The following is a 13801-nucleotide window of genomic DNA, read 5'->3' on the forward strand; positions in this document are numbered from 1 at the left end:
CTACAGGGCCATTTTCATATATAGGATATAGTGATAGTGTCATTTTATTTAATTTATTCAATGAAATTATCCCCCTCTCGCACACCTTCCACACATTTGAAGCCTTTTGGTAAATGTGCTGCAAGCGGACCAAAATATTTGCACACGGTCCAGAGTCACAAGGCTTCGACTATAAATGCTGGCTCACTTCAGTTGTTAAATAAAAAAAAAGGAAAGAGTCTACAGAAGATGCTGACAGATCTAGAAATGACACAAACTGTATCAAACTTATACTATTTTTTAAAATCTGTTTTGCGTTAAATAGAAGTGTAAACTAAACTTCCTTTGGATTAAATTGTAGGTTCGGCTACAACAAAGTTAATAGCACAAATTAACGCATTTCGCCTTTAGGATCAGCACAAACTTTCTCATCATGTTCAGAAGAGACCCGGAGAAATCTAATTTGGTCCCCGAAAAAGCGCCCAGTATGTATTCCATCACGATGGGGAGGTAAATATAGCATTTTATAGGATTTATGTTTTTTAGTTGTTGAGAAAATATCTGTGTACTTGCTACATTATACAATGAAATCACAAACGTTAATTGAGTGTGTGTGAATCAAGTGCTGTATCATGCACACCATCGCTTCCCACTGTTACACAATTGTTTTACACACGGTCTCACTAAGTCATTCCATCTGCACACTGCGAATGACTCGTGGCTCCTGTTATCACAGGATCGCCCAAGATTAAGAGGAAAACATTTCGTCAAGAATCACTCGAACAAATCAGAAATTAGCTGACAACTGACTTTCAGTCAGTTTTTAATCTCAAAAGTATGTTGACTGCTTGCTATTAGTAGGGTGGTTGACGAGTAAAACATTTTGGCCATATTATATATTGCTTGAAGCTTCTTTCCCAGATTAATGAAATAGTGACACTGAATACAGAAATACATATGGTTATCTATCAATGTCCTTTTATTTTGTTTGAGTTATAGGCCTATTAGCTAAGCGTGCCTTGGCTTATCTAAAACAAAGTAATCCAGAATAATTAATTATTGTATTTATGTGTTGGGTAGTTCGTCGTTGTAGCCTATTAAGGTGTTGTTCAAGTTTGTGGATGGGCCCCACGGTCCGGTCCGGTATTGAATCTGGACTGCCAGTTACAGGGCAACGCATAAATGGCCAGAGTATCTTGGCAACAGTGGCCAGAGTATCTTGGCAACAATGCTACAATTACCAGGCAAACAGTGCCATCCACTGGTCAGTGGTAATACTCTTACGAAAGAATGAACATTTGAGCAATAATTTATCACATGGCACAAATTGCATCACAATGCTACAATACTAGATTAAACTTCGCTTTGAGTAAGCCTACAATGCGTGAATAATAATATACTTGTTCTGAAAAACGAGGTAATCTGGTGAGTCATCACTGAGAGATGTGGAATGACTCTAAAGTTCTGAACAGCAGGGAAAAACATATTTAGGATGTGCGTTCTAGCAGGTTGGAATTGATAGATCAACAAAGGTTGTTGAGTGGAAAGTTGCCCCTGTATGCCCTTGCTTTTAACCTCTGCTCTATTTTAAATTTTTTGTTACAGTACTGTATCATTCTCCATTGGATGTTTGTCAACTGTCTTGTTGGGTAAATGTGTGTTTTATGTCAGGTCCCCCTTACAGAGGGGATTTCCATCTCAATGGTATTTTCCTGGTTAAATACGGACAAAAAACTTTTTTACTGTGAAAAGAAAAGAAAATCCACTCAGTGAGCACTTTATTAGGTATTGGTGTGTGTTAAGATGCTCTTCTGCATACCACTGTTGTAATGCATGGTTATTTGTGATACTGTCACCTTCCTGTCCGCGTCGACCAGTCTGGCCCTTCTCCTCTGACCTCTCTCATTAAAAACATGTTTCTGCCCACAGAACTGCTGCTCACTGGATGTTTTTTGTTTTTTGCACCACTCTCTACAAATTCTAGAGACTGTTAGATCACATCTCTTCCCCATTCTAACATTTGGTCTGATAAACCGCTGAACCTCTTCACCTTATCTGCATGCTTTTATGGCTAATATGATTATGTACCTTTATGATTAAAGGTACACCAGCTTGTTAATGATTAAATATTTGCATTAACAAGCTGGTGTACCTAATAAAGTGATCACTGAGTGTATGTTCAGTTTCATGGGAGAAATAAGGATTTGCTAATACTCTCTGTTCTCTCTTTCTCTGTCTTACACGGGCGGCCTCAGTATGCCAGTCTGTCAGTCTCCGCAGAAAGATGGTGACATCAGCCATTGCCATGACAATAGTCATGCTCTTGAAGACAGGGAGAGGGAGAAGCAGCAGGCCAGGAAACGCCTCTACATTGTCTCCATCATCTGTCTGGTCTTCATGGTCGGGGAAATCCTGGGTGCGTGTCTGAGGATGCATAGATTGGCAACCTTGAAAAAATGAAACAACATTTTCACAGAACCTTTCAGTCAAACTTACTAAACTTACTAAAACTGCATCAGTTAATAATTGACTAATTTAGTAATAAGTTAGTAATATAGTAACAGTAATGTAAACTGTAATATTTACAATAATGTGCTTGTTGTACGAACGTAAGAAATAATAGAATATTGGACTTCTCTGTTTAGGGGGGTATTTTGCAGGCAGCTTGGCTGTGATGACAGATGCTGCCCACTTGCTGGTAGACTTCACCAGTTTCCTCATAAGCCTGTGCTCTCTCTGGCTGTCGTCCCGGCCCGCGACACACAGGCTAAACTATGGCTGGCACAGAGCAGGTGGGACCGGGGGCATGGGGCTTCTTCACGATTTTGTCTGATATCTTTTACAACTTGCATGTAGCAGCCAGGACTATACACTTGAGGGAAGGCTTCGTAAGTCCCATCTTATGTGAAGGGAACCCACACAGGTACCTGAAAAACATGCAAAGTCCACACCGAAAGGGCCCTGGCTGAATTCAAACCTAGGGCCAACGGTGCTAACCACTGGACCACCACACCCGCAGGGTTGTTTGATGTTGTGGTCAAAGGAGGCACTACCCAATGTTCATGCAAAATATTTTATGATAAGCATATTTGCTCTCCAGGCTCAGACACATATGGTTAAATAAAGCTGATGAGAGTTGTGCAAACACAGTGAGAAATGTGTTGACCTGGAGACCCTTCTGCAAACACTACGTAGAAAGGGCCTGGACTGGATTTGAATCCATTACTTTCTTTCTCAGAGGTAACTGAGCTAACCACTGGACCACCACGCTAGCAGGAAACAACAACAATTTTGAAGAAGCTTTGTCTAAGGAGACAGTACCCAAAACTTCTGTAGACATTTAAACTTATTTGCATTTTATAGCACCACCTATTGGCTGTGAGGTGCTGAAATTGGCATGTGTACACAGAATCATAGACTACATACACTCGTGTACGAGTTATGGCTGTTTTAAAAAAAAAAATGGCCATGCCCTAAATTATTCATTTATTAATAACTTTTATTGGGGTTACTCCCAGCATATTCTGTCAAATTTGGTGAAAATTAGATGGTGGAAAAATTAAAGGGTTGCCAACATTATTTCTTGAAGCAAAGTTGTTCATAAGTTGAAGTAGTAGGATCAACAGGACTTTCCATTAACCATAGCCAAAGACAAATGCTGCATATTTACTATATCTCTTTGAGGGCCGCCACAGGCTGACAGATACCACATTTAACAAACACCGAGATTCATGATGATTGGACATTGCAAAGCCTGCCAAATGGCTACCGATATCTGATTGGCTGATGGTGGCCATGTTTTTTAAAATGTCTTTTGATATTTGAACATCCTGTTGGAATCTTGCACAGAGATGGAAGATACAAAATTTCAACCTTATTAGTCAAATGGCTGAAGAGTTGTAGGCATTTAAACACATTTGATTCTTATAGTGCCACCTAATGGCCAAGAGGCATGTGGCATGTGTCCACAGAATCAGACTACATACTTGTCCCAAGTTTGGTGAGGCTCAGCCATAGGATTCACAATTTACAGCCATTTCAGAAAAAAATGCAACAATTGACATGTCTTGGACAAACAGTTTGCAATATCAAAATAAGAAAGTGCTAACTTATCAGGGTTACTCCAAGCATACTCATACTATGTAAAATTTGGTGAAGATTGAATAGAATTTGTTGAAGAATAAGCAGAAAAAGTGTTTTTGAAAAAATCAAAAAGGCATTTATGTTTTGTTTGGCCTCATCCAAAGAATTTGTATTCTAGACCAAATGGTTCAGTGGTATGGGCTAAAACATAAACGGCTGCATTACAGCCATGATACCAATGGGTGTCATTGTGATACGCGGAGTAATGGAAGGCTTGACTTAACCTGCCAAGTTTTGTAGCTCTACGCTTTACAGTTTTTGCTGCCCATTGGGTTTTATCAAAGACAAATAAACATTTCTTCACTCAAAAAAGAAGGTTCTCAAGAATGTAGGCCTATTGTGCATTGCTTTCCAAATAGATATGGTTAAAATCATGAGTTTAAAATGGTGTCATGAAAGGAGGGATTCCAACAAATCGGCTTACATGCGCACATAACTGAAAATCTGCAAAATATTATCCAAGGTTGGCAGGTATGTGAATTGAATCATGACACTTTTATAAGCCCATGATGAGATATTATTCAAAATATATAATACTTTGTCTGATTACACCAACATGTATCTTGCATCTTTACCACTTGTAGTCGGACTTCCCATTTTCACTGACAATGAATTGAAGGGCTGATTTATATGAATATTCAAATTGGCTGTTCCTATTTGTGGAAGTTGATGCATATGGATGGTTTCATACATAAGTATCAGTGTGTAGTTTTATTATTTTGTGCATATGTAACCTTTTAGTGCATACGTTTCATAAATGAGGCCCCAGGTATTTTAATCAGCACCTGATGGTGTTGAATCATCTTTGTCATAAATAAACCAGGATGAGGGGTTATCCACCAAGCAAGCAAAAGATTAATTTCAGTGTAACACAAATGAGTGTTTCACTCTGCTTTGTCTTGTCTCTTCTCCTGGCTCAGAGATCCTGGGTGCACTGCTGTCGGTTTTCACCATCTGGCTGGTGACAGGCGTGTTGGTTTACCTGGCCGTTGAGAGGATAATAAGCAATGACTACACCATCGAGGGCACGGTTATGCTCAGTACTGCTGGAGGCGCTGTCCTCGCCAACATCATGTGAGCATTGTATTCAGAATAGATTTGACTTGTGGGAGCAGTTACTATGGAAAGGAAATATCAAATTTCCTGATCACCTATTAAAGCCAATCGAATAAGAGCTAACTGTGGCAACAGAGTTTTTAAAATTATTTCAAAAAAGTAATTGCCCTCTTAATTACTCAATCAACCAATATAATTGATAATTAGATACAGGTAATTGAACACAGTCAGGCTTGATTGCAGATTGAACCTTACCAACAGAATGAAGTGGACAAAAATCTTCTATGAGCACACTATGCCATGAATGTTAAAATGTGTTTAACTCCACAATAAGAAAGAGACTGGGCAAAAGTGTGGTTCATTGGAGAGTAGCAAGGTGGAAACCACTGCTAAAATTCTATGGACAGATGAGTTAATAATTGAAATAATAATTTAAAAAATGTGTTCGATGTTTCCTCAGGTTCCCTTTGCCTAATATTACATACAGAGTCACACTGAATGATTTCAGTGCAAATGCAATAATACATCAGGAAGGGGGCAAATACTTTTTCAGGGGACTGCATGTCTTGAATACAATTCCCGAGTTATAATTAGGAGTTATAAAAGGAGAATTTGCATCAGCAAAAACTGGGTTATGCCAGTTATAGGCCCAAATGTGACCATATAACTATGACTGTATGATGTAGTAACTGGAAGTAAATAAACAAAATATTGTTGCTGCTCAGAATGGCACTGACCTTACACCAATCGAGCCATGGCCTCGGCTCTCATGGACACTCCCACGGGCACAGTGCACCAGGGAAGGAGGGACCTGGGTCACGGCCCCAAGCCAACAGCAGTGTGCGGGCGGCCTTCGTGCACGTGGTGGGAGACCTCCTGCAGAGCATTAGCGTGCTGATTAGTGCCATCGTCATCTTCTTCAAGGTCAGAGGAGATGGCAGGGGTAAAGGGGAACAGCTGGTTTTCATACATTTTATTGCTCTCCCTCGTTTTACAGCTTCTCAAACTTGGCACCAAAAGTAGAGAAATCTGCTGCCCATGCCTAAATCAGCAACATAAGATTCAGTTCAGATGGAGGTGAGACCTCAGGGATGGCTTTGAGGGTATAAGAGAAACTGAGAATTACACATGACTCACTGTCTGACTACACTTCCTGTCACAGTGAAGCACTTCCTGTATTAAACACTTACAGAAGCCATTCCTGAACAGAGAATTGAAAGTAATTTTTGTGTTGCTTAAGTTGTGAACATAATTTATTGTTTTCTGGTGCCCCCCTAGCACCTTTCCAGGGCCAACTGTTGCATGTTACAATACAAATCAATACAAAATGATGTTTGCATGCTGTAGTCAGATTGTCGTCTAACAGGTAATTTACTCGACATTCGTGCACCCTAGATGTTTTTAATATAAATGTGGTCTCAGGTGGGTTTTTTGGTTGTTGTTTTCTGCATCGGTGTGTCAGTAGAAAAGAGCAAATTTTAGATTTCCAAACATTCATTTTCCAAAAATGTAATGTTACAGAAAAATGTTTCTATTTCATTAAAATAAAATAACATCAGGCTGATGCTATTCTTACATTTAGGTTTTATTGTTTGTTAATATATGGAAATATAATTAAAAATAATAGTGTATTTTGTAAAAAATTGTTGCAATATCTGAAAGCAGCAATTATTGTATTCATTGTAATTAAATAATAGTCTTCTGTGCCTGTGTATTTTCAGGATATTTCCTGAGATTAATACCATTTTATTTCAACATATTTCTATACATTCAGTTTCCATTTGGGTTGAACTATGTAATTGTTATGGAAATTGTTATGAACTGTATACATTGCCCATATGTGTGATTAACTAAAACAGTCATCCAAACTATACAGCCATGTATTTACTGTTTATTTAGTGAACTGTCGTGTAAATGTTACTTTGCTAAATTGTGTGTTTGTTGTCATAGTATATTATTGTTTCAATAAGCTTGCTTTAATTTCATTTTAAAGTCAAACATTTACCCATCAGGATCCCCTGCACATTTTTAACATTCATATTTTTTGCTAATATTTACATTTTAAGGGACAACTGTGAATATCATGGTTGTGAAAACAGTGTAATTAGACCAGTGTATATAATCGTAAGTTTTGTTTATTTTTCTCCCCCAGCCTGAGTATAAGATTGCTGACCCGATATGCACATTCCTGTTCTCTGTGTTTGTGCTGGGCACCACCATCGGCATTATGAGAGACATCCTGCTGGTTCTAATGGAAGGTACGAGTCTGCTCTTTCATTCTGCTATTAAGTTTCCAGAGCACATCCTTTCTCTGGTGTTGTGCTTTATGTATGCGGCCGGGGGCAGAAAGCCACTGACTCAGAGCAGGGACTCACTGGCTCAGGTACATATTCGTGAGTGCATTTGAGAACCACGCATACATTTCGCTACATTTTGGCAGTTTAGTCCGCAGTATAGTAGCCTATGTTACATGTTATATAGCTGATGCTAGGCAGTAGGTCCAGACCATGGACTTCAGACCAGGTCTGATGAAACCTTTCTAGGACTCCCTGAGATTCTGGATGATATACATTGGAAACGTGTGATTTAATGTCCAATTGTTTAATGGTTTTAAACAGTCAGTACATACAATTAGAACCCTGATCTGACTGGATACATTTTGGTTATCAAAAAGTGGAACAGTTTAGTCTAATCAACAAGTTGCTTTGGATAAAGGCATCAGCCAAATAACATGTAATGCATACTAACCATTCCAATAAGTGATTAAAATTCAAATGGATGTATTTCACTTTCAAAGCTGAAGTTCTGAATGACTGCCATTCCCAAAGCGCTCATATCTTTGATGTAAGATTCCAACTGTAGGATTCAACTTTGCCAAATTCTGTAGCAAATGCAGTGGAATAAAACAATTTCAAACAATATTCCTTCAAGCTGTTTTTTGTCTGACTGTGAATGAAAAAAAAACAAAAAACAATGACATTTATTCTACCCATATCGTCTATTTCTGTTCTATAATCCCATTTGCAGGGGCCCCAGCAGGGGTGAAGTACAGTGAAGTGAGAGACCAGCTTCTCTCAGTGAAAGGAGTTAAGGCTGTCCATAACCTGCACATCTGGGCCCTGACCATGAACCAGGCTGTTCTGTCTGCGCACGTGGCCATAGGTACGGGAGCATGAAGTCTACAACACTGTTTTAAAGAGTATCCTTGTCTGGGTTCCTGGGCACTTACAGAGTATAAGCTCAGTGAAATGTCATGACAGTTTTACCCCCAGCCAGGCACGACACAGCGGGGAAATGGTGGAACTGACTAACCGGGACCCCAATGCAGGAGACACATGCTCATTGCCATTAATTGCTACCATTGTTTTATTGCCAAAAATAATATATTTATTCACTAAAATTACTTTGAGTTGTAATTATTTTACCATTGATAATCTGTTAGCCAAGTGCATATACGCACTGATTAATTTCTATGGGTGGCCACACAATTAGAGAAAGTTCCTAGTACTGCGCATGTGTCCATTTGTGTTGGAAAACATCGTCACTGGCATGCAATGAGCAAAATGGTTGGCATTTATATAGCACCTTGATCAAAACCGCTGTACAATTGATGCTTCTCATTCACCCATTCATACACACACTCAAGGCGATTGGCTGCCATGCAAGGCACCAACCAGCTCGTCAGGAGCATTTGTGGGTTAGGCCTTGCTCAGAGATACTTTGACACCCAGGGCAGGCTCGACCCAGCAACCCTCCCACTGCCAGACAACTGCTCTTACCGCCTGAGCCAATGTCGCCCATAGTTAACATATGCTTCATATGTGGGTTGGTGTTCTCATTGGGGAGTGGAGTTGGGATGTCAATATAATCCATGTTGGTTTCTACACAGAGGATGCAGTGGCACCCCAGCCCGTGCTGAAAGAGATCACCCAGGTCTGCCTCACCAACTTTAACTTCCACTTTGTCACCATTCAACTGGAGCAGCAGTCTGATCAGAAACCCGGCTGCACCCTCTGCCAAGACCCCAAGATCTAGCCCTGCCTTATTAGAGACTATGACCGTCATATATGGAAAACGACGACTATCTAAAATATCTACATTTCGTATTTGCCTGAATATATGCCACAATTCACGTTTATTAGTAACCGGTCTTACATGAAATGTATACATACATATATATTTTTTGTATGAGGTCTACAATATAATTATAAGCATAATCTTGAAAGTATCAATAATTTCTTTATTTCAAATGTCAAAAATGTAAAAAAAGAAAGAAAAAGGTTTTGCTTATATGCTGCCATTTAGATTTCAAATGGGAAGGACACATACATACATAGGGTATGATATAGGGGCAGTAGTCAAACGAGATGAGTATCACCTGATGAGAGCTTTCTGTGGACTTTCATTCATCTGCCTTTGAGAAGTCACCAGCCAACCGTTACTGGAGTTTGACAGACCTATGCATTTCTACTGTACCAGTCTGCATAGGATTAACATTGGATTACTGTAGAAAACAATGACCCAACAAACAGACGTATATCAGTTAATCTCTTTGAGCCCATGGATAATCTCCTATAAATAGCCCATGGTCGAAGTCCAGTTCTACACTGGTTTAAGGAGAAAATATTGTTAATGGCAAGTTTTATTTTTTATGTTATTAAAAAAAAGAAAGAAAAAAGATTCACTTTTTATAAATATGGGTAATGGTAATACTAAAAGTTCATTTCTGCCAGCCAGAAAGTTATTTTTTTAGGATTTTATTGCCTAGTTGTCAGAACAGAACATTAGGCAGATCTTATTAGCACATTATTTTTAGCCACAAGTGTTGTGGTTATTGTAGGACAGTTTTCACTGTACTGTATGGTCGGAACATCAGTGACTGACCTCATTATAACACTTACTGTACTGTGTTCTCATTGGCATCATGAATAAAAGTAGTGTCATGAGAATCCATTTGCTTTCTTTCTGTGTTTTCTGCACAAGAGTAGATGTTGCCCGGCAACAGGCCTTACAGTGGACTCATTGTCTTTCAGCTCACATTGATCCTCTGCAATAACCCCCGCTCCTCTCCATTCAGTAACTTCCAGCAATGCAGTGACCTTGGAGTGTTTAAAAAAAAAACCTCTCATTATGATAGACTGACAAGGTCTTCTTCCAGGACCTTGACTGAATTATTCCCTCCCTCTACTGGTCACTCTCTCTGGGGAATCAAAGCTGGTATTTTTTTTGACAGGTAGAGTGGGTTATTGTCGCTGGTGTTACAGTATGATAAACACACTGCACAGAGGAGTCATTGATTAGGGCTGTTTTAGTGAAAAATCAAGAGGGTTTAAATGCAATTGTCAAATTTACCTGATGTTAGGTGGATTGGCTGTGGTTTAAATTAAATAAGTAATGAATTTACTCAATTTAGATTTTTAGACTGTTAAGGCATGGTTATAATTGGCAGTTCCCAAAGACCAAACAGGTAAAGTGCTCCCACTCATCTCCAAAGAGGAATCCTCTAATAAATCAGCCTAATGATGTATGATTCCAGCAGTTTGGCAGCACTATGGAGATATGATTCAACTCTTGAAGCAGCTTTTGTCACAGTACAAAAGTACATTTAAAAAGTGACCCAATGATGTCTTGCTGTTTTTGTCTGATGGCTGACATTCTCATGGCCTCTGGGATTGCCATCTTTGACCAGGCACATTTTGTTCATAAAATGTACTTGACGAATTGTGTTTCATAGTCTCAGCCTGGCGTAGATCTCCCTCTCTCTCGCGGTTTCCCCTCCTGCTGTACCCCACTGCAGTGAAACTCGGCTAAGCGCTTTATTCCCCTGGTGCTGCTTTTGCATTTGCCACCATTGTAATTCTCCCTGGAATGCATGGCAGGAGTGAACAGAATCAGACAATTGTATCTCATGCGGAAAACACAACACGTCACCCGGCCTCTGCCTCAGACCTCTTTTAAAATATCGTTTTCCTGCACAGGGGGCACCAGGGCAGTTAAACACTTCAGTAAAGCCTTGTTGCGCATGAAGATCTCTCTGCTTAATATGGTCTGAAAATACATCACAGCAAGCTGGAGCACACAGGATAAGTGTACCTTTTCAACCCCAACCCCGGGAAAAGATAAGTCCATTTTTAATTAGAGAGCCGGATCTCTGCGTAGTGCAGATAATCCAAATCGCTGTTATATCCCCTGTGGAGACATTATACGTTTCCCATCTCTCTCCTCACATTTTACCTCTTTTGCAAGTGTCAGATAATGTGTGTGGACCAGTTCAATTTAGAGCTGGAAAATGTCTGGATACATTTTCAAATGATAATATTTTAAATACATTGCAGTCCTGTTTGAGGGGGGTGCATTGGTTCTTTAGCAGTTTGGCAGTTTATTTTAGCCTCTAAGCTTTGCTATTGCCATCACTCTGATACATAAATCTTGGTCTTATCTGTCCACAAGACATTACATTACATTACGTGGCATTTAGCGGACGCTCTTATCCAGAGCGACGTATAACAAAGTGGAAATCAAACACAAGAACAAGTGCCAAGAGGACCTGAGAGGACAGTGCAGTTCCGAGTCCTAGTGTAAACATACAGAAATTCAGAACCCTTGAAGAGTACAATCAACTTTCAAACTAGCATACCACAGTTGGCAGCTAGAACTGTTTGCGTCTTGCATTGCAGCCTCTGTAGATTGGTTTGTGAAGTCTTCTGTGAAGAGTAGTCACAGACATATCCATGCCTGCTTCCTCCTGTTTCTGATCTATCAGACAGGTGATGGTGAGAATTCTTCAGTCATTTGGCCTCCAACTGTAGAGGACTTTCTTACCAGCCCCTTTGCAATTACTGAGGTCACCAATGCTATCTTTCTTCTTAATGATGTTCCAAACACTTTGTTTCGGTAAGCCTATTGTTTGGCCTATATCTCTGACTGTTTTTTTGCATTTTGTATTTATCAGCCCCATAGTGGCTTCTATGACTCATTGGCACAACTCTGGTCCTTACATGATGTTGACAAACACCAATAACGAAAACTCCAAAGGCAATTAAAAGCTTAGAATCAAAACTAGATACTGAAAGCTTCTTATACCTGCACTAAGGAAGCTATTGAATACACCTGTACTCAATCAGAAACAGCTGAGAAGTTAACTGTCCAATTAGTTTCTACCAAAGTCCAAATAGTTACAGACTCCACTGTATATCCAGAGTGAAATGCATGGAATACAGTGAAAAAACACCTCTGTTTCTGACTGTCCTCTCTGGATTTCTTCTGGCACACCCTTTAATGCTATTCTCAAATGCAAGAAGCAAGGACTTAACGTTATCCATGTCATATTACTGCCTGTGTTGATAGCAGAAAGATATTACTCAGTATTAAAGCTAACTGTTAATGTTTGTGACACAGTATGATGTGAACTTGAGGAATGTTCTTCCTTCTTTCTGGAGCTCGAGATCAGATGATTCTGCATGACACACATACTCAGACACTGGCTACAGGCTTGGCATGTCACACAATGCTCACTTTCAAAGTACACTGCCTGGCCTTTTGCAGGTATGTATGGGGGTATATGCTAGTTGTAGTATCATATTTTAAGAAAATATCTTTAGGCAATCTCCTACAAAATACAAAAACAGATTATTTTGAACTGGGTAGGAAGAGTATGGACAAGCTGTTGATGAACTAAAATTATACTTAGACACAAAGGATAGTCAAAATGAGGTGATAATATATGCTAAAATAAAAATGTATTTGTAAATGTTACACCTTGTTTCTTTGGCAGTTATCAGTAGATAGATGGATGGTAGTACTGTAGATGGATGAATATGGATATGACTATTTCTAGTATTTCTAGTTCATGCTTAGACTCTGCATATCATATCATGTGATGTTATTTCATTGCCTGAAATAAGTTATCAAAGTGATCTCTGGACTTGTCTTTATATAACCCCGAAATTGAATATGTAGTTAAAAAAAAGTCAAATGCATTCTAATCTACTTTGAGCCTCATTCAAGCCTGAAGGCAAAGCTGCTCTTTTCATTCAAGAAAGAATCCCCTCTGTATTCCTCCTGTCACTCAAAGTATAATTTTTTCACGGAAGAGTAGCCACGCATGAGAATCTATTCCAAACCCAAATTGAATGTGATTAATATTAGTTTGAAAATCAACTGACTGAATATCATAAATATGTGCGCCATCACAAGGTCACACAATCTCGTGTAGGATTTGTACCATTTCCCTCATATAGGCCTATGCATTCTCCAACACGTAGAAAATCACATTAAAGTACGATATTTTACTAATTGTAATATTCATGGAGTTACTGGAGTCTTTTTTCTTTTCATTAACTCGTACGACTGACACCAGATGTCGCTTTAGTCTTTCTCTCATTTAATAACAAGGGATTCCATAACATATAACGTATAAGGTGAAAGTTTAGAAATTGTAGTGCAGCTGTTTAAAGTAGCCTACAATAGTTCTAAACGTTCCCCTGACATTACGGTATGAAATATTTGGTTCATGTTCGTCTTCAAAAAAAGAAAGAATTTTGAGCAGTCCAGTCACTGGACTCCAGTGGAATAAAATAATGAAATTCAATACGACGAAAATGCCGCTTACTGGCGCTTTCAT

The 13801-nt window shown here is 39.2% G+C and overlaps 1 protein-coding gene across 1 annotated transcript; it reads left to right on the forward strand.

The window, feature by feature from the left end:
* Window positions 1-283: 283 nt before the first annotated feature.
* Window positions 284-10067, forward strand: LOC133137366 (proton-coupled zinc antiporter SLC30A8-like). The gene is made up of 8 exons (XM_061255606.1): window positions 284-489; window positions 2235-2395; window positions 2625-2771; window positions 5043-5196; window positions 5904-6102; window positions 7331-7436; window positions 8206-8340; window positions 9068-10067. The coding sequence occupies exons 1-8, from the start codon at window positions 413-415 to the stop codon at window positions 9211-9213; spliced, it is 1125 nt and encodes a 374-aa protein (XP_061111590.1). The 5' UTR covers window positions 284-412; the 3' UTR covers window positions 9214-10067.
* The last annotated feature ends 3734 nt before the right edge of the window (window positions 10068-13801 follow it).

This window comes from Conger conger, chromosome 9, assembly GCF_963514075.1.
Source record: "Conger conger chromosome 9, fConCon1.1, whole genome shotgun sequence".
Lineage (NCBI taxonomy): Eukaryota > Metazoa > Chordata > Actinopteri > Anguilliformes > Congridae > Conger > Conger conger.